The sequence below is a fragment of the Chenopodium quinoa genome, unplaced genomic scaffold (genome assembly GCF_001683475.1).
Source record: "Chenopodium quinoa cultivar QQ74 unplaced genomic scaffold, ASM168347v1, whole genome shotgun sequence".
Taxonomy (NCBI): Eukaryota; Viridiplantae; Streptophyta; class Magnoliopsida; order Caryophyllales; family Amaranthaceae; genus Chenopodium; species Chenopodium quinoa.
This window is the reverse complement of record NW_018743850.1, coordinates 817,804-843,115: the sequence shown is the minus strand read 5'-3', so window position 1 is coordinate 843,115 and position 25,312 is coordinate 817,804. Positions and strand designations below refer to the sequence as shown.

At 34.3% G+C, this 25,312-nt stretch overlaps 2 protein-coding genes and 1 pseudogene across 2 annotated transcripts; all 3 read right to left on the bottom strand.

The window, feature by feature from the left end:
- Window positions 1-1,812: 1,812 nt before the first annotated feature.
- LOC110685831 lies at window positions 1,813-5,437 on the bottom strand (annotated as a pseudogene).
- Window positions 5,438-7,288: 1,851 nt separating this feature from the next.
- Window positions 7,289-18,572, bottom strand: LOC110686249 (lipid phosphate phosphatase epsilon 2, chloroplastic-like). The gene is made up of 5 exons (XM_021862869.1): window positions 18,568-18,572; window positions 17,582-17,753; window positions 17,129-17,354; window positions 7,633-7,706; window positions 7,289-7,513 (listed from the first exon to the last, which is right to left on the bottom strand). The coding sequence occupies exons 1-5, from the start codon at window positions 18,570-18,572 to the stop codon at window positions 7,289-7,291; spliced, it is 702 nt and encodes a 233-aa protein (XP_021718561.1).
- A 192-nt stretch (window positions 18,573-18,764) lies between these two features.
- LOC110686248 (lipid phosphate phosphatase epsilon 2, chloroplastic-like) lies at window positions 18,765-21,661 on the bottom strand. Its single transcript, XM_021862868.1, has 5 exons — window positions 21,649-21,661; window positions 20,723-20,901; window positions 20,028-20,253; window positions 19,745-19,818; window positions 18,765-19,595 (listed from the first exon to the last, which is right to left on the bottom strand). Exons 1-5 carry the CDS (start codon window positions 21,659-21,661, stop codon window positions 19,359-19,361), a joined length of 729 nt encoding a protein of 242 aa, XP_021718560.1. The 3' UTR covers window positions 18,765-19,358.
- Between the last annotated feature and the right edge of the window lie 3,651 nt (window positions 21,662-25,312).

Here is a 25,312-nt window from a genome sequence, read left to right as displayed (position 1 = left end):
AACCGAATCGTTTAAAAACCGAACCAGCATTGACCCGAGTAAACCCGCCCCTGAACTGACTTGTGTCTAACCGATCTGATTATGACCCGAACTGTTTATAAACCGAATCGTTTATGACCTGAACCGAATTTAAACCGTACAAAAATAAACCGAAACCGAACCGACCTGTGACTAATCAGAACCGAACTGAACCGACCCGCCGTTTAAATGAAACTGTTTCAACCCGAACCGTTTCAAACCGAAACCGTTTCAAACCGAAGTCAAACCGAACTGCCAAACCGAAGTCCCACCCCTAATTGCAACATTAGTAATATTCCCTATGGTTATTAAAGTGAAACATGGTTCTATTTCCTAACAATGCTTTTCATTTACTTTAAGAAAAAAAACAGCCACTCTTTTCTTGCATAAAAGTAACACATAAATGTATTTCCCTACTTCTTCAAGTCTTAAGAGTGGTTTAATTTTTGTGATACGTATGTTACTTAGTTTGTGGAGTATTGATGGATATAGTACATACTAGATAACTATACCAAGCATAATTTGGTCTAGTGGTAAGATTTGTATCTCATAACCATGAGTTTGTGGGATCACACCCCACTAGAGACACTAAAAAAAAAAAATACATACTAGATAACTGTACTTCATAACATGAAGTATCATTCAACTAAAACTTATTGGCCTATGAAATAAGTTCAGACTTAAAATTGATTTTTTCGAGCTTAAACAACCTATTTATAATCTAGGTATTGCTAGTTAAAAAAAAAAGAAGTAATGGGCATCTTATATAATATCGAGTCTAAGCTCGGAGTCTTGGAGTGTGTCCATAAAATTTGAGCCCTTGCACCATTAATACAAAAAATGGTAACTGCCAATTGAGCCATAAATGGGCCAAAAGATCAAGTCGAAGAAGAGTTTCCAAATACTTGCAAGTATTTCTGTTAAGAGGCCCTTTCGCAAGATGGCCAAGACAGTGCAAACCGAGGAAGAAAAGAAATCATGCCAACGTATATACTAGATTACTAGATCTGGCAATCCTGACCTAGACCCGAGGACCCAACCCGAATGACCCGACCAATGACTCAAATATAACGATCCGAAAATGACCCGAAACCCGAAATTGACCCGGCCCAACCCATACCCGACCCGAAAATAGAGTTGACCTGTCCAGACCCGAATTGACCAGATCCGAAGTTGACCCGACCTGAAATTGACCCGAATTGTTTGACCCGAACAAACCCGATACTCAAAATTGACCTGAACAGCTCCAATACTCGAAATGTCCCGAACTTAAATTACCTTATAATTGAACTAAAAATGTCTAGTGCCAAAAATAATTTAAATTGTTCATCTTTAACTGTAGCCACACTCATAAACTGAATTGATAGTTCTTATTATAACAATAATAAAATATAAAATTATTGATTTGAGCTAGATCCACAAATTAAATGGAACAACCCGAACATAACCCGACCTGATTTTAACCTGACCCGAATATGACTCGAAAATGACCCAACCCGACATTGACCCGACCCGAACTTGACCCGATGTCTGACCGAGCCATACCCGAAACCTAAAATGACCCGACCCGTACCCGACCCAAACGACCCATTTGTCAGGTCTAGTATATACTAACATCACTTGCTAATGCAAAATTTTAACCACTATTGTATTTAAATGTAATATTATGAAAATATACACATTGAAACTAATCCAACAACATACTTCATACGAAGTATAACACAATGACATTTCTTCTTTTTTATTTATCTGTACATGTATAAAAAATGGTAGAATGAATAGTGCAAAAGGAAGTAGAGTAAGAAAGGGTTGAACAGAGCTCACATTTCATACTTGCTAAAAGAAGCTCCTATGCAGAATAAATTACAAGAATGTCAATTACAGAATACTTCTTCGCAAGTTAGTTAAGTATATCATCGTTCATTTCTAAACCAGTTAAGTATTACGTATAAAACGAACGCCAGACAACAGATAGCAGATCCCAACAAGATAGAAACTTGAACCCACATAATGGAATTAAATGCTTCTGAGACAACAGCATTCCAGGACCATAACCAAGCTAGAGAAAAACAGGAACCCAAGACAGCACCTACTATCACCTGGTCGATTGAGTGGAGTTTTTGTGTGACTCTTAGCCATGACTGCACAATTTAATCCCAAAAAGAAAAAGGCTTAAGAATACAGAGATGTGTTCCTCAAGGCTGAAGGGTTGTCTATAAGAGTTGGTATTTTTTCTAAACTTTACATAATGTAATATTTGGTAATGAAAACTTAAATTTGGAGCGAGTCATGCAAGCCAAAATGCATATGTTGAATTTCAAAGCAAAAGGGCAAGTAGGTGTTTAAGAGTTATGGTCCTTACAAGATACGAGCCAAATGCCAGAGAAACAGCCGCAACGATCACAGTGATGTCGTTCACACCCAGCCACTCAACCACTGCAGCAGAGATTACAGAGATGACAAGTCAAAATGGGAACTTTGTCAAAAATGAAGGATCAGAAAGAAGAATGAAAGAAAACAGAGCACAGTTGAACAGACGCACAAATCCACAATTAGAGAATAAGCTGTTGTGGTGCAATGCATTTATGGTAATTTAATGGTGTGTGTACTATAGTTAATACCAAAGCTACATATCTTTTCAAGAGCCACCTTGTCATGTACTCCGTCATTAGTTGTAGGATCAATATACTTTATTAGCTTCCTTGTGGGCTAAAGGAGCTGAGGCCCTTGAACCATACACAACTCAATTTTGGAGATTTTCAGGAATTGGGTGATTTTGTGAGTAGTTGTTAAAGTTAGAGGACAGCTTGTCCTCTCAATGTGTAATATGTACACTTTGTTTGCTGTTCCCATGTTAGTAGGTTATTTGGTACATATGTATTGTTTCATCACTGTCATCAATCTCATATTGCAGTGGCCTACAGTTCCATTTGGTTCTTGGAGATCGTTGAGTTTTATTATTGATGCAGCTATTCTGCCTAGAAAACCTACGGAGTATATGGTAAAGAATCGTTGCTTCTTATCCATAAAAAGAGAAACAACAACAGCAGCAGCAGCAGCAGCAGCAACAACAAAGCCTTAGTCCAAAATGATTTAGGGTCAGCTAACATGAATCATCATAAAGAACCGTACGATACAAAGAAAGGGAAGTTCAAGACAGTCCCATAGACTATAAAAAGCAGCTTTTCCCAAAGAAAATGCTTAGTCTTCTCAAATGAAGCCATTCTGCACAACGCTAATGTACATACGTAACTCTCATGTTAAAACAGAACCTTAGCCTTCTATATGCAGCTACTAGAAGATGGGATTTGCAGAGATTATTACCACAGAAAAAGACTTGCATATATGATCTTTGTAAGTCATTAACCCATTAGTATTATTCTTGCAGTACGATAAATCATAACCTCAAACATGAAAGTAAGGTCCTCTGTCCCTAACATGGGGAGACCTCCCTAAATGAAAAACCCACTTAATTGTCGACTCTTATTAAAAAGCCTCATGCACTGCTTCAATGGCCACTAAATGCAGACCAAGAATTGCATCCCCTCTACAAAAGCACACAAGGACTGCAACATGTAGGAAAGAAACTGCTCTGACCGGTTGGTTGATCACAACATTCTTAACAATCTCGTTAGCATTAGTAACTCTGATCTAAAAAGCTCCAGAAAAATTGCAAGGAGCTCAAGTGGCAAGAGTTCCTGTGATCATCCCTAATCTTAAGGCAGGGGTTTTTCATTCTTATCTTATGAGCCTAGCCTCGTCCTTAGTATGAACCGTGTTATAGGTGTTGCAAGCCCACCTCAACTACCAGAAAGGATTCAAAGGAATGGCTAAAGGAAGATCATATCCCCAAGGATATTCCTTTATCTTGTTCAAAATCCCATATGAATCACATATGTTAATCACCTTATTCTACCAACACTCCCCTCTCCCCCAGTCCACTAGCTAGTCCAGCCGTCGCCATATTGCCAATATGTGCACTTGACTAGCTAAATCTGTACACAGTATCCATCATTGTTCAAACATGTTTATTTGCTATAAAGCCTTGGAAACCTTTCTCCAATTTGTATTGTAACACACACTACACAACTACACTTCTAACTTCACTCTATCATGTCAAAAAGTGCCAGCAAATTATTAATCTACTTCCAAAACTCAAGCATAAAGAAGGTTAAAGAGAATTACTTGACATAATGAAAAACGTGACAGCATAAAATATGGACTGCGAATGGGACGATGGCATGCCAGGGTCCGATCTCACATTCGCAATCGGTCGCTCTTGATTTAAGACTCTTTTCAAAGCAACAGAGAGCACAGAGTTCAGAACAGAACCCATGGCAGCCCACACGGCTTCAGCATCATGTCTCCAAAGGAGGAAAGCGCCAAATAGAACAGAAATCACCCACTTACTCTGCATATCATAGATACATCAAACAATGCAATCATTTAAGTTACTTACTACCATTGTATCATATCAACACTAGCCAATGCATCAATGTTTTAGTAGAGTCCACTTTTCAATCAAAGCAAAATCACATTACTAAAACCTAAACAACATAAAGTAAAACTAAAAGTATTACTAAATTATTTCACCCTATTGAGATGCTGAGATATTCAAGAACAGAATTACTGTATAATAACCTAAACCCAGAAATTGAAGACTGAATTGAACTAAATAAGCAAAAAAATCAAATTAAATCAAATTGAAAAAGAAAAAAAAGCTCACCAATCGATTGAGAGTGGATTCAAATTCAGGAGAAAGAAGAAAAGAGCGAAATTTGGAAGACCCATCAAGTAAAACTTCTTGCTCAAGAACATTGATGTTTTCTTCACCATCTTCTGACCTTGAAGCAGGGATTTTTCGGAACTTTTCACCCATTACTTCTTCTCTTTCTTCTATCTAAGGAAATTGGGTATTTCCCAGAAAGGAAATCACAAGAAATTGTTGATTTTGGGGAAGAACAACGATGGTGAAAGGAAATGGACCAAGAAGGAAAGTTAGAATGAGTTGTAAAAAGATTAGATTTGGTTGGTAAACTTAAAATTTGGAAATGGGTCAAAAGATTTGTCGTTGACATTGGGGAATTTTAGATTTTTCAGCAACAAAGTATTGTGGTTAAAATTGTTTAATATGAAGAACAAACATAAACCCATATAAAAAATAGGTTGATTTCTTGGAAGGTTATTGAGACTTGAGAGTGTGGGATTATCAAGTTCGAACATGGTGGTTTTTTATTGTTTAATGTTGAATTGTTGACGTGTTGTAGTAGTACTTGTATTACTATCAAGTATCAACCACCTTGCGTAAACTCTATCGATTATGGTTGTGTGGCTACCAATTTTTTTATTTTTATTTTGCTAATCCATTCAATATATTTTTCAATCTTTTGTGGTTTATTTCTCGTAATAAGAAGAAAATTGGCTTAAGTCAGCCATTATAATAGTTTCCCAAAAAAACCCTAAAATTTTCTCTGTTTTCACTCTTCAAACCTAGTCACCACAGTAAAATTTAGGAACTGCCATTGATTTTTATCGATGGTAAGCCCCAAATTCTTCTTTAATTTAATTTTTTAGCAAATAAAGATCATCAACAGTATGGTGATTATAGTCAGTCCCATATAGGGTTTAGTATTGTTTGTTTTTAGTGTGTGCAGGGATACAAATTTGGAAGATCCGTCTTGTAAATTTGTGGAATTACGGGTATGTTGGTATAGGGGTGCAGATTTAGAAGATTCGTCTTGCAAATTTGCAGATCTTGATGACCAATCAAGTTTTATCACTTTTGCGACTATACATCAATGGAGCTCCGTCAAGAATAATGCAAAGACATCTAAAATTATCTAGGAGCAGTTCAGAAGCGATGCTATTAGTTTAAGGGTGTTTAACTCTTGTATTGAGAATTTAGATCTCTTAAGGGATAATTGTAAGTGCCGAATGACTATTATTATTTAATGAAATTACCCATCCCTATTCCATATACTTCAATCGTAATAAATTAGTTTATAGCAGGGGAATTATGGATTAATTTTTTGTTACATACGAAGTATATCTGAGTATGAGTTGACAATTTGGAGAAATGAGTTGTGTTTGCGGTTAGTTAGTTTTGGTATGCAACTCAACTAAAAGTTTATTAGCAGCCTTGGTTAGATTATTGTAGACATTTATTTATTTCATTCTCAATAATTTTGACCAATGTAAAGATGTTATAACTCTATTTTATTTCAAATTATTGCACTTAGGTTTCTATTAATAACTTCAAGGTTTAAATAGTTTAATATTTGAGTTGTATTGTGTTGTGTTAAAATTTGCCAAAATCAAGTGTTAGGAAATAACGGTGTAATTGTGTTTGATTGATGCGGAACAAGTCAATGAAAAATAAGAACGAGAAAAAGCAATAAAGAAGATAAACAAATAACACAAGGATTTACGTAGTTTGGTCAAATTAGAGCAACATCCACGGGTGAGGGATTCGAGAGCTTCTTCACTATAATGGAGAAAAAACGAGAGAATAATACAAGGAGTCTTAAATTTAATGGCTCAAAAAGGTATGATCTAATTGATCAACTAATGGGTCCTTTTATAACATAAGGAAACCCTAATTAAACCCTAAAATTGTTCCCTAAGTATACTCAAATAGCCGTCATAGAAAGATAAAATTTTAGAAAATATTCCACAAAACACATAAGCTTAAAACGGACCAAAAAAACGCCCAATTCGTCCACACACGGACGTGCACCCTTTGCGCACGGACGTGCTATGTCGAGCAATTCGTCAGCATCGTTCCAGCTTTGTCAGGTCTTCGTAAAATGACCATAACTTTCTCGTTTCTAATTGGAATTGGGCATATGACCTATCGTTGGAAAGCTCTTGAACCAAGCTATCACCTCCAACTTGATTTACCTCAAAATCACTTATAGTTTGAGAGATATATGCATTCAAAATCAGCCCTACTAGATTTCGAGTCACAATTTAACACCAAGTAAGTGCACCAAATTTTAGATATGTCAATAATATCATCAATAAAATTTATTTCAGGGTTTATTATACTAATCCTCAAGAAGTTTAGAGAGTATATCTTGGATCAAATACCTTCTAAATGACTTTTTAGTCAAAAACTCATTTTTCGTAATTGCTATAAGAAACTCAAAGAAGAGTGAGAATGGGTTGAAATGTTCACACTTTTCGTAATTGCTAAAAGAAACTCTCATAATATAAATTTGCATGAATGTCATTTATTTGCAAGTGTTTCATATATACTGTATATATATCATCAATCTTTTTTCAAAAACTTAAGAATAACGTATAATTGGAACGTCAGGCAACAGATTGCAAATGCCACCAAAATACAAACTTGAACCCACGCATTGGATTTGAAAGCTTGAGAAACAACAGAATTCCAGAGCCATAACCACGCGACTGAAAAACAGGAGCCCAAGACAACACCAACTATCACCTGGTTGATCGTGTGGAATTTTTTTGAGACTCGTAGCCACGACTGCACAATTGACCCCAAAGAGAAACTTAATTAGATTTTGTTCAGAGAAAGTATTTATAAGCCAAAATGCACAAGTTGAGTTTCAAAACAATAGGTGAAGTAGGAGTTATGGTCTTTACAAGACATGAACCAAACGCGAAAGTAACAGCAGCAAAGACCACGGTGATTTCGTTCACCCCCAGCCACTGAAACACTGCAGCAAACAACACATATTATAAGTCATAAAGAAAGAACAATAAAAGAAAACAAAACACAGTTGTTGAATTGACTACCTTAATATTTTAATGATTGACTTACGTAAAACAAACTCTGACTAATGATGTTTATGAGTCTTGGTTGAACAGAAAGATTCAGGTACACAAATACATGTTCCGGAGTAGGAACAACAGAGTTTGGAAGACTTGATGATGAATGCAAGCTTTCAAGATGTCCTCACAACTCTATATACTTAGTTACTCAGTGTACGAGCTTAAGAAACAAAAGTGTTGGAAGGAATGGAAGGAATTAAGAAGAAACTCGAAGTTCCTGAAGGAACCTGAAGTTCCCGAAGGAACTTGACGATTGACTCAGAAAGTTTTAAACGAAAGTTTTAAAACAGTTTTCATATCCCTTAATTTAAGGAAGTGATAAAAATCAGTTTTGAAAAAGATTTAAAAAGATTTTATAAATAAATAAATAATTCATTAATTTAAAAAGATAAGTTTTAAATTAATTAATTATTTATCTTTTAATTTATAAATAAATAATTATCTTTTTTATTAAATAATTATCTTTTGAATAAGTCTTTAACTGATTTTTAACTTGGTAAATATTGGCTGCTTAAATTAAGAAGCACGTTGAATATAAGAGTCAAACTAGGGAAATCATGTTCCTAAATTTCCTCTGCCTACATCCCAACTTCTCAGTCAAAGAGAACGTGGGATTAAGGGGGAAGTGGGAACTTGATGGAAGCTTGGTTTAACTCCTTATAAAAACAGATCAACGTTAAGTTTTGAAAGTGTGGAAAAACAATCTTAAGTATTCTGAGCATAGAGTTTCAAAGTGTTTAAAAGAGAAGTTTCTTCCATCCTTAGTCTCTTAAGTTCTTTAGGAAATACTTGTAATCATTGTGTAATTGGGTGAGACTTGAGAGAGTTGTTTACACTGTACAAGTGATTCGGAGTAGAATCACAAAGTGTGAGAAACTGTGATTAAGGGATCACAGTTGGGTAACTTGAGTTCCTCACGGAACTTGAGTCTAGGCAACGTATTAGTGATTGTAAATCATTTTTACATAGTGAATTTATTCATTGCCTATCTTAGTGTCTTTTCTCTTAGTAGTAGATTTAATTCCGCAAAATTTACCATAGTCTACATACACTACAATTCACCCCCCCCCTTGTAGTATACATTGTTCTATCAATTGGTATCAGAGCAAGGAACTTGGAAAAGCAGGAAGCCCTGTCGAGTCAAGTTCCTGGAGGAACAATGTCGAAGGACGAGAGACTAGCTGAAGGTTATTCTACACAAAGACCTCCACTCTTCAATGGGAAGTACTACGCCTATTGGAAGACGAGGATGGAGATGTTCATACAGTCCGAGAATTATCAAGTCTGGCGAGCTATCGAGGTAGGAGATTACGAGGTAACAAAGACCAATGCAGAAAACGAGGTAATTCCTAAACCTATTTCTGAATACGATAGAAGCGACTTTGAGAAGAAAGAGATTAATGCTACTGCTAAAAAACTCCTAGTTTGGGGTTTAGGGCCAGATGAACACACTCGTGTTATGGGATGTAAAACAGCAAAAGAAATATGGGATTTACTAGAAATAACCCACGAAGGAACTCATGAAGTTAAACGTTCTAAAATTGATATACTGCTTTCTAAATATGAACGTTTTGAATGGGTTCAAAAGAAACTATTCAAGAAATGTTTACTCGTTTTAAAAATATTACTAATGAATTAGTTTCTCTTGGTAGAGTTATTCCTATGGATGAACAGGTACGCAAAATTCTAAGGAGTCTTCCTGAAGATGAACGGTGGAGATCCAAAGTGGCAGCTTTGCAGGAATCAAAGGACTTTACAACTTTCAACCTTGAACAACTTGCAGGTTCCTTAATAACTCATGAGCTTCACCTATCAAACAAAAGCCAAGAAAGTTCAAAGAGCCGAGGAATTTCTCTAAAGGTTGTCCAACCAAGTGAAGAGGATTCCGAATCTGGAGAGGAAGAAGCTGCCATGCTAGTCAGGAAGCTAAAAAAATTGTACCGCAACAAAAGGTTTGGTGACCAAAAGAAAAGGAACTTCAAGAAAAACCAATATTCCAAGGAAACTGGAGGATGCCACAAATGTGGGAACACAGATCACTTCATCAAGGAATGCCCTCTTTGGGAATCAGAAAAAGGAAAAGGCAAAATGAAGGAACACGGAAAATCTAATACTCCAAACTTTTCAAAATCTGATTACAGGAAAGCCATGATAGCTGCGTGGGGAGACACAAGTTCCGAGGATGAAGAAGAATCCACGGAAGAAGAGACGGCAAACCTGTGTTTGATGGCTAAACACAGCGAGTTTGCTAAAAAGTCAGAGGAGGTAAATCTCGAACCTAAATTTCTGAAATCCCTGTCAAAAGACAAATTAATTTCTTTGCTCATAGAAACTTTGGATGAATATAAAGAAATATGTCTTAAACTTGGACAAAATGAAAAAGCTCTAGAAATCCATAAGGATCATATGAAATATTTGAATAGTTCAAGAACAGATGTTCAGGGAAGATTCTTTGATTTGCTAGATAGAAACTCTATGCTAAAGGAAACATTGGAAAGAGTCAAAAATGAAAATATCATGTTAAATGTTGAATTGACTCAGTATAAATTGTTATTCACTAACATTGATTCTAATAATGCTCTTCAATTGCCTTTAGTAACCTTTAATGATGATCTTGAAAATTTGAAAAAAGAATTGCAGGTTACTAAAGACAAAAATGAATCCCTTGAAAAGGATTTAGAAAGAGCTAGAAGCAACAAAAGTGCAATCCACATGGGAGTTCCAAGGTGGATATCCGAAGCTCAAACCAGAAGGACAGAGGGTTTGGGTTTCAACCACAAAAAGAAGAATAGTGGTAAAAAGAAAAAGTACGTGGAACTCCCTATTGAGACTGTGTGTTCCTTCTGTGGCAAGTCAGGACACAAAGATATTGATTGCAAAAGAAAGGAACTTAAGTCCACTAAAAATATAGCTTATGTATGGCAAAAGAAAAATGAGTTTGCTGTATCAACAAAGGAACCCATGAAAGATGGGGTTCCTGAATCTAACCCTTAGTTTCTTTTGCAGGTCGTGGTGAGGGGGAACAACCAATGGTACCTCGATAGTGGTTGTTCCAAGCACATGACAGGAGATAAATCAAGATTTCTCTCACTGACGGCCTATACAGGAGGAACAGTGACCTTTGGTGATAACAAGAAAGGCAGCATTCTTGTCGTAGGAAAAGTTGGAAGGTCAAGTTCCCAAGCTATTGATAATGTTTTTTTTAGTCGAGGGCCTCAAACACAGCTTATTAAGCATATCACAATTTTGTGATAAAGGAAACTCTATAAGTTTTTATTCTGAAAAATGTAGCATCATTCAGAATGACACTGGGAAAGTTTTGCTGGAAGGAACTCGGAAAGGAAACACTTATACAGTGGATCTCAATACAGTTTCGAGGAACAACTTAACTTGCCTCAATGTCATTGAGGATGATCCTTTACTGTGGCATAAACGTTTTGGTCATGCAAGTTTCTCTTTGATTGATAAGTTAAGAACAAGGAACTTGGTAGAGGGACTTCCTTCAATCAAGTTCCTATGTGACAAAATTTGTGACGCTTGTGTGAAAAGAAAGCAGGTCAGGACATCCTTTAAATCCAAGAAGATGGTGAGTTCCACGAAACCCTTAGAGTTAATTCATATGGATTTATGTGGTCCTATTAGAATTCAAAGTAGAAGTGGAAAGAAGTACGTCTTAGTAATTGTTGATGATTATTCTAGATTTACATGGGTTATTTTTATGTCTAGTAAGGATGAGACTTTTGACGAGTTTGTTACATTTTCCAGGAGATTTCAAAAGTCCACAGGTCATCAACTGATACACCTTAGATCCGATCATGGCACTGAATTTGAGAATTTTAAATTTGATGATTTATGCAGGGAACAAGGCTTAAGTCATAATTTCTCAGCTCCAAGAACTCCACAACAAAATGGAGTTGTGGAAAGGAAGAACAGAACCTTAGAAGACATGGCTCAAACCATGTTAATAGCCAGCGATCTTCCAAGAAACTTTTGGGCAGAAGCCGTGAATACATCCTGTTATATTATAAATCGTGTCATGCTAAGGCCTATATTAAATAAGACACCCTATGAACTGATGAAAGGCAGAAAACCGAACATATCTCATCTTAGAGCATTCGGTTGTAAATGTTTTGTACATAATAATGGTAAAAGAAACATAGGGAAATTCGATGAAAGGAGTGATGAAGCCGTATTTCTTGGATATGAAACTAACAGTAAAGCGTATAGAGTTTACAATAAACGTACTATGTGTGTTGAGGAAAGTGTGCATGTTATATTTGATGAAACTAATCCACTTCCATGTACACAGGAACATGAGAACTATGACTTTGAAATTGGTCTAGTACGTTCTCAAGAACAAGAAGAAGATGCAATAATTCCAAATAAGCAGCCAACTCGAGTAAATGAAAATCATGAAAATCCGGAGAAGGAACTCGACATACTGACTGAAGTTCCTTCGACAGAACAGCCTCAGATTGAAAAACCTGCCGAGGAACCAATAACACAAGAGGAAATCACTGAAGAAGAAGCAACTGGCTCAGAAAATAAGAATAGTCGAGTTACTATCCAAACCTTCCAGCCCAAACCTTGGAAGCACCAAAAGTCACACCCACTGGACAAAATTATTAGTGACTTATGCAAAGGAACTCAGACTAGATCGCAAATGAGGAACTTCTGTGCCTTCAATGCTTTTCTATCTACTTTGGAACCTCGCAACCATAAAGAAGCCTTAGAAGACCCTGATTGGATTATAGCCATGCAAGAGGAACTTAATGAATTCAAAAGAAATCAGGTATGGCATCTTGAACCTAAGCCACTAGATAAAAAGGTCATAGGTTTAAAATGGGTCTTTCGAAACAAACTTGATGAATATGGTACAATTGTAAGAAATAAGGCTAGGTTGGTTGTAAAGGGATATAACCAACAGGAAGGTATTGATTTTGAGGAAACATTTGCTCCTGTTGCTAGACTTGAGGCTATTAGAATTTTAATATCTTTTGCTGCTTTTATGGGTTTTAAACTGTATCAGATGGACGTAAAGTGTGCGTTTTTGAATGGTTTATTAAAAGAAATAGTTTACGTCGATCAACCTCCTGGATTCGAGAATCCAAACTTTCCAAACCATGTTTTAAAACTTGATAAGGCTCTCTACGGGCTAAAACAGGCTCCAAGAGCATGGTATGAAAGATTGTCTAAGTTCCTTTTGGAAAATGATTTTAAACGAGGAAAAATTGATAAAACTTTGTTTTTAAAATCTAAAGGAACTAATCTCTTAGTTGTACAGATCTATGTTGATGATATTATATTTGGTGCAACTAACGAATCTTTGTGCAAGTACTTTGCTGACTTGATGTGCAGTGAGTTCCAAATGAGCATGATGGGGGAACTCAATTTCTTTTTAGGACTACAGATCAAACAAACAGAATCAGGAATATTTATACATCAGCAAAAATATGTTAAGGAACTCCTGAAAAAGTATAACCTTGACAGCGCAAAGACTAACCACACTCCTATGGGAACTAACTCTAGATTAGACGAAGATCCCTCAGGAACTTGTGTGGACCAGACAAAGTACAGAGGTATGATTGGTTCCTTACTATACTTAACTGCAAGCAGACCTGCCATTTCTTTTAGTGTTGGTCTGTGTGCTAGGTTCCAATCAAACCCCAAAGAATCGCATCTAACAGCCGTCAAGAGAATACTGAGATATCTCAAAGGAACTGACGACTTGAGTTTATTCTACCCAAGAAGTGACACATATGATCTTACTGGATTTTCCGATGCCGACTATGCTGGGGATTTGGTGAATAGAAAAAGTACATCAGGTATGGTCCAATCCCTAGGATCTTGTTTAGTTTCTTGGAGTTCCAAGAAACAGAATACAGTTGCTCTATCCACAGCAGAAGCAGAATACGTAGCAGCTGCTGCATGTTGCTCACAACTGTTGTGGATAAAACAACAATTACGTGATTTTGGCATAGTTCTTGAATGTGTTCCAATATACTGTGATAATACAAGTGCTATTTGCATATCAAAAGATCCAGTACATCATTCACGTGTAAAGCATATTCATGTTAGGCATCATTTTCTAAAAGACAATGTGGAAAAAAGCTCTATTAAACTAGAATTTGTACAAACTGAATATCAAATTGCTGACATTCTAACAAAGCCTTTGAGTAGAGAAAAATTCGAAAAGATGCGATTGGAACTCGGAATGATAAAGCTGAATTGAGCAGTTCTTCTTAGAACCCCAAGGTATGTCTTAGTGAAACGACTGAGCATTGCTATATTTAACCTTGGTGTGAAAAACATAATCTTGAATCTTGCAATGAAAGAGTGTGCAATTCTATTTTGTGTGTGATCATATGATTATGTCGATGAAGAAGACAAATTGAGCCATGTTGTTTCCAAGTTCCTTTTGCTAAAGTTACAAACCTCTGTACATGTCAACTAGTAGATCACCTCACGTAATTTACTGGAAATTTTCTTTCGTTATTTTCCATTTTTATTTATCTTTTTATTTTTGTAATTTTCTTATTGTTATCTTTTTCTATTTTTTTTATTATTATTCTTCCTATTCAAAAATACAAAAATATTTGTTCTTATCTTATTTTTTCTTTATCTTATTTTCATCTTCATTATCTTTATTAATCCTTTAATTTTTTTTTTATCCTTGTTTAATTTTTTATTTTTGTTAAGTTATTGTTTGATATGATTGCAAAATAAATTATCACCCACAATTTACCCAAACCCACTTCTCCATAAACCTAAACCGTCACATCACATCAATACCACTACTCCATAATTCCCTCTCTCCCCATACACTCAACCCACATTCACTCCACCTAAATTCAAGTCACCTAAAACCATCAGTTCACCAAAACCATCCACCTTCACCTCTTCAAATTACCACCAAACCTTCATAAAAACCCTACCGTAACAACCCAATCAAAACCCACCTTCAATTATCTTCTTCTTAGCCAATACAATGCAAATTAATTTCCCTTCATTAATGATCATCCACCTTGAGTCATAAAGTAGAAAATGGTGTAACATTTTTTTGTTAAAAACCCGAGGGAACAAACTGAGGGGGAATCAAATATTGTTGAAGAAGATGAGGCCAAAAGTGGGGCTGATCTTTGTGAGGGAGAAGATGAGTTAGAAGAGGAAGTTGATGTGTATAAAAAAAAAAAAAAAAAAAAAAAAAAAAAAAAAAAAAAAGCGAAATACAGAGGAAGTAATGAGGGAAAAAGTTTAAGGAGATTGAGGAACAGAAGGAGACAAAGGATATGATGGCGAAGAAGGGATGAAGTTCACATACACTTAATTCATCAATCTGACTCAGAGGACAAAAATCCCAATGACATTCCTAACCACCATGTTCCTTTTTCAAAAGAAACATCCCCAAGTTCCTTATCCTGACCTACTTAGTTTCTCTCCATTTGGCTTTACTGCATTTCGTGAATATCTACCCTCGCCCAAACCTAAACAACCTCCACAACACCCTCAGCCTAACCTTACATCACTTAGCCTCTTTTGCAATTTATATTGAACATTGATGTTTTTGTTTTAATTTTTATTTTCTGTTTTATCTAGCACAATTTTTTTTCTTTCGGCTTGTACTAATGGAACTGGCTCAGTTTTCTCTTTGGAATTGACATTCTCATTTTGGTTGCATATGAACTGTGTGCGCATGCTTAATCGTTCATGAATTCAGATTTACTACTCCCTCCGTAGTTTAGTACTATATATAGCATGCTCTTTCTATCATTTTGATAATGTCAAAAGGGGGAAGAGAAGAACAAACTCAGAAAGCTGGACTCAAACCGATTCCCTTCAAGTCTTCATCATTTAAGTAAAGGTATAAATTTCACAATTTATTAATTTCATGAATGATGCAGACTTCTTTATCCTTAGTTTATTTTATTGCTTTAAATAATTTAATTGTTTTATTTAAGTATTGGTTACTCTGATTGCTTGGATGTTTGTTTTGTTTAACCGAGTTTGTTTTTGTTTGTCATCATCAAAAAGGGGGAATATTGTTGAATTGACTACCTTAATATTTTGATGATTGACTTACGTAAAACAAACTCTGACTAATGATGTTTATGAGTCTTGGTTGAACAGAAAGATTCAGGTACACAAATACATGTTCCGGAGTAGGAACAACAGAGTTTGGAAGACTTGATGATGAATGCAAGCTTTCAAGATGTCCTCACAACTCTATATACTTAGTTACTCAGTGTACGAGCTTAGGAAACAAAAGTGTTGGAAGGAATGGAAGGAATTAAGAAGAAACTCGAAGTTCCTAAAGGAACCTGAAGTTCTCGAAGGAACTTGACGATTGACTCAGAAAGTTTTAAACGAAAGTTTTAAAACAGTTTTCATATCCCTTAATTTAAGGAAGTGATAAAAATCAGTTTTGAAAAAGATTTAAAAAGATTTTATAAATAAATAAATAATTCATTAATTTAAAAAGATAAGTTTTAAATTAATTAATTATTTATCTTTTAATTAATAAATAAATAATTATCTTTTTTATTGAATAATTATCTTTTGAATAAGTCTTTAACTGATTTTTAACTTGGTAAATATTGGCTGCTTAAATTAAGGAGCACGTTGAATTTAGGAGTCAAGCTAGGGAAATCATGTTCCTAAATTTCCTCTGCCTACATCCCAACTTCTCAGTCAAAGAGAACGTGGGATTAAGGGGGAAGTGGGAACTTGATGGAAGCTTGGTTTAACTCCTTATAAAAACAGATCAACGTTAAGTTTTGAAAGTGTGGAAAAACAATCTTAAGTATTCTGAGCATAGAGTTTCAAAGTGTTTAAAAGAGAAGTTTCTTCCATCCTTAAGTTCTTTAGGAAATACTTGTAATCATTGTGTAATTGGGTTTGGGTTGTGAGAGTTGTAAAGTGTGAGACTTGAGAGAGTTATTTACACTGTACAAGTGATTCGGAGTAGAATCACAAAGTGTGAGAAACTGTGATTGATGGATCACAGTTGGGTAACTTGAGTTCCTCACGGAACTTGAGTCTAGGAAACGTATTAGTGATTGTAAATCATTTTTACATAGTAAATTTATTCATTGCCTATCTCAGTGTCTTTTCTCTTAGTAGTAGATTTAATTCCGCAAAATTTACCATAGTCTACATATACTACAATTCACCCCCCCTCTTGTAGTATACATTGTTCTATCAACAGTTGAACAAACCAGCAACATACTGAGAGACATCTAACAGCAAAATATCATAGTTTTTTCTAAAACTCGACGTAAAGAAGGTTCGTTGAATTGAAGGGAATTACTTGATAGTATGAAATACATGACAGTATAAGAGATATATTGCCCATGGGATGACGGTATGCCAGGGTCCGATCTCATGTTTCCAGTCGGACGCTCTTGATTCAAAATTCTTTTCAAAGCAACACACAGCAATGAGTTCAGCACAGAACCTATGGTAGCCCACACAACTCCAGCATCACGTCTCCAAAGGAATACAACAGCAAATATAACAAATATCACCCATTTGCTCTGCATATTATTGATGCAACAACCGTGTAAGTTACTTATTAATCAAAAATTAAGGGTATTACGTCCATATAAACATTTGCCAATGCATCAAATGCTTTAATATTGCCCTTTTACTTAATATCAAAACAAAAATTTATATTTAAATCCTAAACAACATTGAGTAGCTAGTATTGCAACATTTACACTTTTGACAAATATTTTTTTTTTCTTCAAATAAATATGCTCACCAAACGATTGAGAGTGGATTCAAATTCAGAAGAAAGAAGAAAAGAGCGAAATTTGGAAGACCCGTCAAGTGAAACCTCATGCTCAAGAATTTTGATGTTTTTTTCAATATCCTCTGAATTTAAAGCAGGGATTTTTATCAACTTTTCAGCCATTATTCTTCTTTTGTTCTTTCTTTAACTTCTATTATGGAAACTAGTATGTGTTTATGTTTCTTAAAAACCAAATCACAACAAAGTAGCAATTTTAGGAGAAAGTGGAACAATGGTTTATGGAAATTGAACATTAAGGTAAGTTGGTATATAAGTAGTATGTAGGAGGGAAAGAATTGATGAATTTGTTGGGTCAAAGGATTGGTCTATTAACATGGGAGAATTCAGCAACAACAAAAATATATTAAAGCTTAAAATTGTTGTAATTGAAGAATAATCAATATCTAGAAATGATTTTGTTGATAAATGTAAACCCATTTTAAATACAGTAATTACTTGATTTCTTAGAAGACTATTGAACATGCAGGAGGATGATTATAATAATCATCAAGTTAAAACATGGTGGTTAGTATTTAATTGTTGTACTTTAGTTGATTTTTTTAGAAGACTATTCAAAATGGAGTATGATTATAATAATCATCAAGTTCGAATATGGTGGTTATTATTTAATTGTTGTACTATGGAGTATAAATGTATAATGTTTGAGACCTTGTGTACTGTGTACGTGTAACTCTATCAACTTCGAAATAAGATTTTGTATTATTTTTTTTTTTTTTGCTAATCCATTCAACATCTTTTGGGATCAATATTTTAAATCAACTAGTGTACTTTAATTAATAGAATGTGCAAACGTTTTATGTGTGCAATAGTTTTATAGAATGTACACAAAGCATCAATCTTTTAATACGGGCCTAAATCTCATCGGCAAGTAGCTAAGCTAGATGTTATCTACACCCTTGTTTGGAAGCTACTTCCTCCATCCCTATTATTGTTGCCTCATGAATCTTTATCCATGAATCTTCGTTAATTTAGAGATATTATAGTCATGTGTGATCTTGTTGGATTTGTCTTGTATTATAAATTTATTAATATTTAGTTTTTATAATTTTTACATGTATGAAAATGGAGATCTATACGTTTTAAATGCATTTTGAAGACTGAAAATTCAAATGGTGCAAAAAAATAAAGAGGGAATAGCTGATCTAATAGTGTTAGTTGATTATGTTAGCTAGTTTGACTAACCGATGATGTTATTTATTTTGATAAGCTGATTGTGTAAAAGTGTTTAGTAAATAATTGCCAACTGTTTGTATGGAGTATGTAGTAATAGTTTAATAGCAAAATGTCAATAGACTAATTTCTAAAAGTTCCTATTATGAGATTCAAAATAAGTTTTTTTTTTTTTTTTTTTTTTTTTTTTTTTTTTTTTTCTCATTGTTTAAAACGTTAAACCCCAAATCAACTTTTTCATTACGGTGAAGCCTAAATTTATGACCAAATCCCGTCTACATACTTATTTATACTACGAAGTACATGGTTAGGATTTTTGGAGCATCATAAAGGTGTGAACTTCTACTTCAAGAATGTCATCAGATTGCTTGTAACCATAGAATAGACACGGAGAGAGCATTAATTAATTTCAAGTTGTATTATTATATTGACAACAACTTGTATTATTATATTTGTCGAATGGACACTAACTTTTCAATTCCTACCTGCTAAAATAAAGAAATTCCCATGCTGTAAAATTACATGAATGTCAGTTATTTTCAAGTTGTTTATACAATCATGGATCTTTTCTAAACCACTTAACTGACTTTAGTATAACGTATAATTGGAATGCCAAGCAACACATAGCAAATGCCACCAAGATGGAAACTTGAACCCACAAATTGGAATTGAATGCTTCCGAAACAATAGCATTCCAGGCCCATAACCATGCTAGCGAAAAGCAGGAACCGAAGGCAGCACCTACTAACACCTGGTTCATCGTGTGAAATCTTTGTAAGACTCGTAGCCACGACTGCACAATTTACCCGAAAAAGAAACTAAGATTATTCTGGCACGGTGGAAGTATATATATATATATATATATAAACCAAAATGCACAATTATAAGTTGAATATCAAAACAAAAGGCCAAGTACTCGTAGGTTTAATATATGGTCCTTACCAGATATGAGCCAATCGCTAGGATAACAACTGCAACGATCACCGTTATTTCGTTCACCCCTAGCCACTGAAACACTGCAGCAAATACAGCAGAAGAGATGATCAGCAAATATACCAATTCAAAAGCTTAAATCGATGGTAGGTTGAGGCTCAGTATTATGTTATATACTCTATCAATAATAAAGGAATAACAAAAAGCATAATAAAAGAGACCAAATAAGTAGGCCTTATTTATGTAATTTTTACAAAGCTCAAGACATAAAGAAAAGGTTGAAGGGAATTACTTGAGAGAATGAAATAGATGACAGCATAAAAGATGTATTGGCCATGGCACGACGGCATGCCAGGGTCCGATTTGGTGTTGCCAATCGGACGGTCTTGATTCAAGATTCTTTTCAAAGCAATACACAGCAAAGAGTTGACAACAGAGCCTATGGTAACCCAAGCGGCTTCAGCATCACGTCTCCAAATGAATACAGCGGCAAATATTACAGTAATCGCCCATTTACTCTGCATATCAGTCATACATACAACCATGTAAGTTACTTATCAATATAAAATCAATGACATTGTATTCATATCAACATTAGCCAACATTAATAATGCACCAATGCTTTAATGTATCATATATGTTGTCCTTTTTCATTCAATCAAAGCAAAATCATACTTGTATATATAACTACACAGCATAGAATAAAATATACACCTATCTTCGTCCCTCAAAAATGCATGGCAATATTTACTCTTTTGACACTATTAAGTTATTCTTCTTTAGCCACGTCTTGTGAAAAAAAAAAAAAAACAAAGAGAGATTATGTCGAGTCTTGTTGGATTTTATCTCAATAAACTTTAACTGTATCAACTTTTTATAATCTTTACTAATACCTAATTAATGATATCTGAAGTTTAAATTGTATTTTGAAAAGTGTAATTCTCTAGTATTGCACTAAAGAGATTTTAACCTAAAAAAGAAGCTCACCAATCGATTGAGAGTGGATTCAAATTCAGGAGAGAAAAGAAAAGAGTGAAATTTGGAAGAGCCATCAAGTGAAACCTCATGCTCAAGAACATTGATGTTTTTTTCAACATGCTCTAACTTTAAAGTAGGAATTTCTATGAACTTTTCACCCATTATTCTCCTTTTTTCTTTCTTTCTTTCTACTTTAATTTATGGAAACTATGTGTTTATATCTCTCAGAAAGAAAATCACAAGAAAATAGCAATATTCAAGAAAGAAGAAGATGTTCAATGATAGATGGAAATGTAACAAGGTAAGTTAGTATAAATAGTACTAGTGGTGAAAGGATTAAATTGTGGGTCAAAGCATTGGTCGTCGAAATAGGAGAATTTAGCAACAAAAAAATGTGTTAATTAAAAGCTTAGAATTGTTTTTATATGAAGAAGGATAATTCAATTATTAGGAAATAGGAATGATTGAGTTGATAAACGTAAAACCCAATTTTAAAACATTTTAGTTGATTTCTTGGAAGGTGTTTATTGATCGAAATTGGATAAGGATGATTAAAATAATCAACAAGTTCGAACATGCATGGTGGTTATTTAGTTAACTGTTGTAGTATGAACGTATGCTGCATAATATTTTATATTTGAGAACTGAGAACTTGTGTATAATATAAGTGTAATTCTATCAACTAAGATTCTTGAAATAAAAAATATAAAAAAATTATCTATCAACGTTTTGTTATTATTATTTTTGTTTTAAATTGCTATTCCATTCAACATTTTCTGCGATCAATAATTTCAAATAAACTAGTGTAGTTTATAGTTTATAGAATGTGCAATTCTTGTATCATGACTATAGAATGTGCAATTCACGAGTACATTAATGTATGTATTTTAATCCTGCCTTGTTTAAAAAAAAAATGTACGTATTTTAATCTAGACGTAGAGTTGACATTCTTGACAATATGGATAAATGAGTTAATTTGCTTTTGGTTGATTTTGAATGCAATTTATATCAACGTAAATACAAAGTGTATGTTTTTTCAAACATAAAGAACGCTAAATACAATTATTTCAGATCAGATTCATTCTCATGTCTTGACTTGTTATTACCCTTAACTAGTTAAATTAGGTATTTACAATCCAAAAATGCTAAAGATCACAAGTTGTGGCAAAAAATATGCGTCACACAATATTAAATGGTGGATGATGTGTACTGGAATGAACAGTGAGGTGACGGGTAGGCAAATGAGAAAGAATGGTGAGGTGACGGGTAGGCTAATGAGAAAGAATGGTGAGGTGGCGGGTAGGCAAATGAGAAAGAATAAAAATTCCAATATTATATATTAGGAAATTATGGATTCCTAACATAAAATATGGAGTAAAAAAATGTTTAAATGAATAATAATATTACTCGTAAAAAAGATATTAATGATCAAACATATGCCTCAGAATACATGAAAAGTACTAGTGTGTCATTCAAAAAAAAAAGAAAAAAAAAATGTCAAGTAGAATCCTCAAACTCTATCCCTTGGAACTTGGAAGATAAACTTTGCTTTCTCACTTTGGCACCTATGGAACAGAAGGAATTCCTGGATTTTCAGATCCTCATCGAACCATCCCCCTTAATGGATCAGCAACAAGAATTCCGAATTTATAGTAATAGTTTAATACATACCTATTTTTGTTTTTCAAAAAAAAAAAAAATCATCGAGATCATCGTTATAGAATTATTTAGAGTATTAAGACTATTTTCATGTTAATACTCTCAATTTGCTTAGGTAATGGTGTTGCATTTTTGGTTTATTAAGTATTAGAGCAAGTAACACAATTTATACATTGTATAAATTGGGTCTAAGGTTTTAATCTAAAAGCAAGAAATTAAAGTGACCGTTGTTTTCGTGATTGGTTACATTATCTGCTTTGGGTATAAGTGAGTAATCTTGAGTTTATGATTATGCCGAAAGTCATGGCTTCCGTTACCAATTTTATACTCCCTAATAATAGTAGTATCTTACGTTATATTATACTCCCTAATAATAGTAGTATCTTGCGTTATCAATTCTTAATGCCGTTATGCAAGTTATAATATTGTACCATGCAATATTGTAAAGTCTTCAATGATATAACGTATGAAGTTATAGTGCTTGATTTCGGTGGCTGAAAGTGAATGATATGCTTTCCATAATTATTGCTCAAAATACATAGGTAATATATATATGTAATATATGGTGATTATGGTGGTCCGTGAGAAAAAGAAACAAAGAAGTTAATATTGTTTTCTCTTTCTCTAAACACTGCATTGCAAGTTCTCTATTTTTCTATCATCACAAATACAAATATTAGAATACATTGTGATTACAATTTGCCTACAACAAATTGTAATTGTCCCGTTTTATTTCCTAAGTGAATTTTCGTGAAACCCGGTTGTAGTATTAGGATCGAAATTACACTTTTGAGAAAGTGATTCCGTTCACGACTCGGTTAAATTTCTCTATTTCATTTCCAACTTTTTTTGTAATTTCCTTAATTTTAATATTATCCCCAACAATCCAAAAGTGTAATTTGTTTACAAAGATGTCTTCTGTGAAGGAAATGATGACCAATTTTCAGAAATTGGAGAAATTTGAAGGTGTGGACTTTAAGAGATGGCAAAAAAAGATGCATTTCTTGTTGACTTCCCTTGGTGTGGCTTACGTTCTTTCAACTCCGAAACCGGTCGAGGAGGAAAATGAGACGATGGATGTCGTTCGTAAGAGGAACAAATGGGAAAATGATGATTACATATGCCGTGGTCATATACTTAATGGTATGTCTAATGTCTTGTTTGATGTTTATCAATTTAGTGAATCTGTTAAAATACTTTGGGATGATCTAGAGGCCAAGTATATGACCGAAGATGCTTCAAGTAAAAAATTTCTTGTTAGTAAGTTTAATAATTTTAAAATTGTTGATGATAGATCAATTATGGAACAATACCATGAAATTCAACGTATTTTGGGTAGTTTTAGACAACACAACATTAATTTAGATGAGAATTTTATTGTCTCTTCTATCATTGACAAACTACCGAACTCTTGGAAGACTTTTAGGAATGACCTAAAACATAAGAAGGAATCTATTAGTCTTGAGGATTTAGGAGCCCACATTCGAATTGAAGAGGGAATCTGAATCCAAGATGGTCAAAAGGATGGTTATCCTAATTCATCTACTATAAATATGGTTAGTGATGGTAAGACTAATAATAAGAAGAGGGGAAGTAATTCAAACACAAACAAGGGCAAGAAGCTCAAAGCGGATAGTGATGATCAAAAATCACGAGCTTGTTGGTGTTGCGGTAAACCTGGACACTTTAAGAAAGATTGTACCATATGGAAGAAAAAAGTGAGCAAGAAGCAAGCTCAAGATGGGAAATGCGGGCCAAGCCAATCCCATGAGAAACAAGGTAATTCTTGTACACAAGTTTCACTTAATTCTTTTATAGATTATGTGTGTATGATTTCTGAAATCAATTGTGTGCAGGTTGATTGTTCGTGGTACATCGATTCGGGAGCGTCGAGGCATGTTTGCAAGGACAAATAATTGTTCAAGACCTTTACAGAGGTTGAAGATGGAGAGATACTCTACATGGGCAATGACTCTACCGCCAAGGTGTTAGGCAAGGGACAAATTGAGCTAATATTTAGTTCCGAAAAATCTCTTATTTTAAGAGATGTGTTGTATGCTCCCGAGCTTAGGAGAAATCTTGTCTCCGGTGCTATCCTGAATCGTTTAGGTTTTAAATTAGTGTTTGAATCAGACAAGTTTGTATTATCTAAAGGTGGTTTGTTTGTAGGACTTGGCTACTTGTGTGATGGAATGTTTAAACTTAGTATTTCTAATACTTTGAAAAATAAAGTGTATTTTGTTAATGATTGCTCTTCTCTATGGCATTTGAGACTTAGTCATGTTAATTATAAAAAATTGCAATTTATGTCTAAACATGCTTTAATTCCAACTTTTGATCCAAGTATAGAGAAGTGTAGAACATGCATGTTGACAAAAATCACAAGGAACCCTTTTCCTAATGTTGTTGAAAAGAACAATGCATTGCTTGAATTAGTGCATAGTGACTTATGTGATTTTCATAGCACTCCTTCTTTAGGGAATAAGAAATATGTGGTAACATTTTGATGACTATTCAAGGTTTTTTTATGTTTATTTATTATTCTCTAAAGATGAAGCCCTTGACAAATTTAAAATCTACAAAAATGAAGTAGAATTGCAAACTAACGGTAAAATAAAAAGGCTAAGAACTGATAAAGGTGGAGAGTACTATAATCCAAGTTATTTCCAATCAATAGGATTAATACATGAAACAACCGCGGCATATACACCACAACAAAATGGTGTAGCGGAAAGGAAGAATAGGACATTGCAAGAAATGGTTAATTCCATGTTGTCCTATTCGGGTTTAAGTGATGAATTTTGGGGGAAGCCGTTTTAACGGCTTGTTACATTTTAAATCGAGTTCCTATGAAAGGGAATGAGGTAACCCCATATGAGCTATGGCACAAAAGGAAATCAAACTTGAGTTATCTCAAAGTTTGGGGTTGTAGAGCAATAG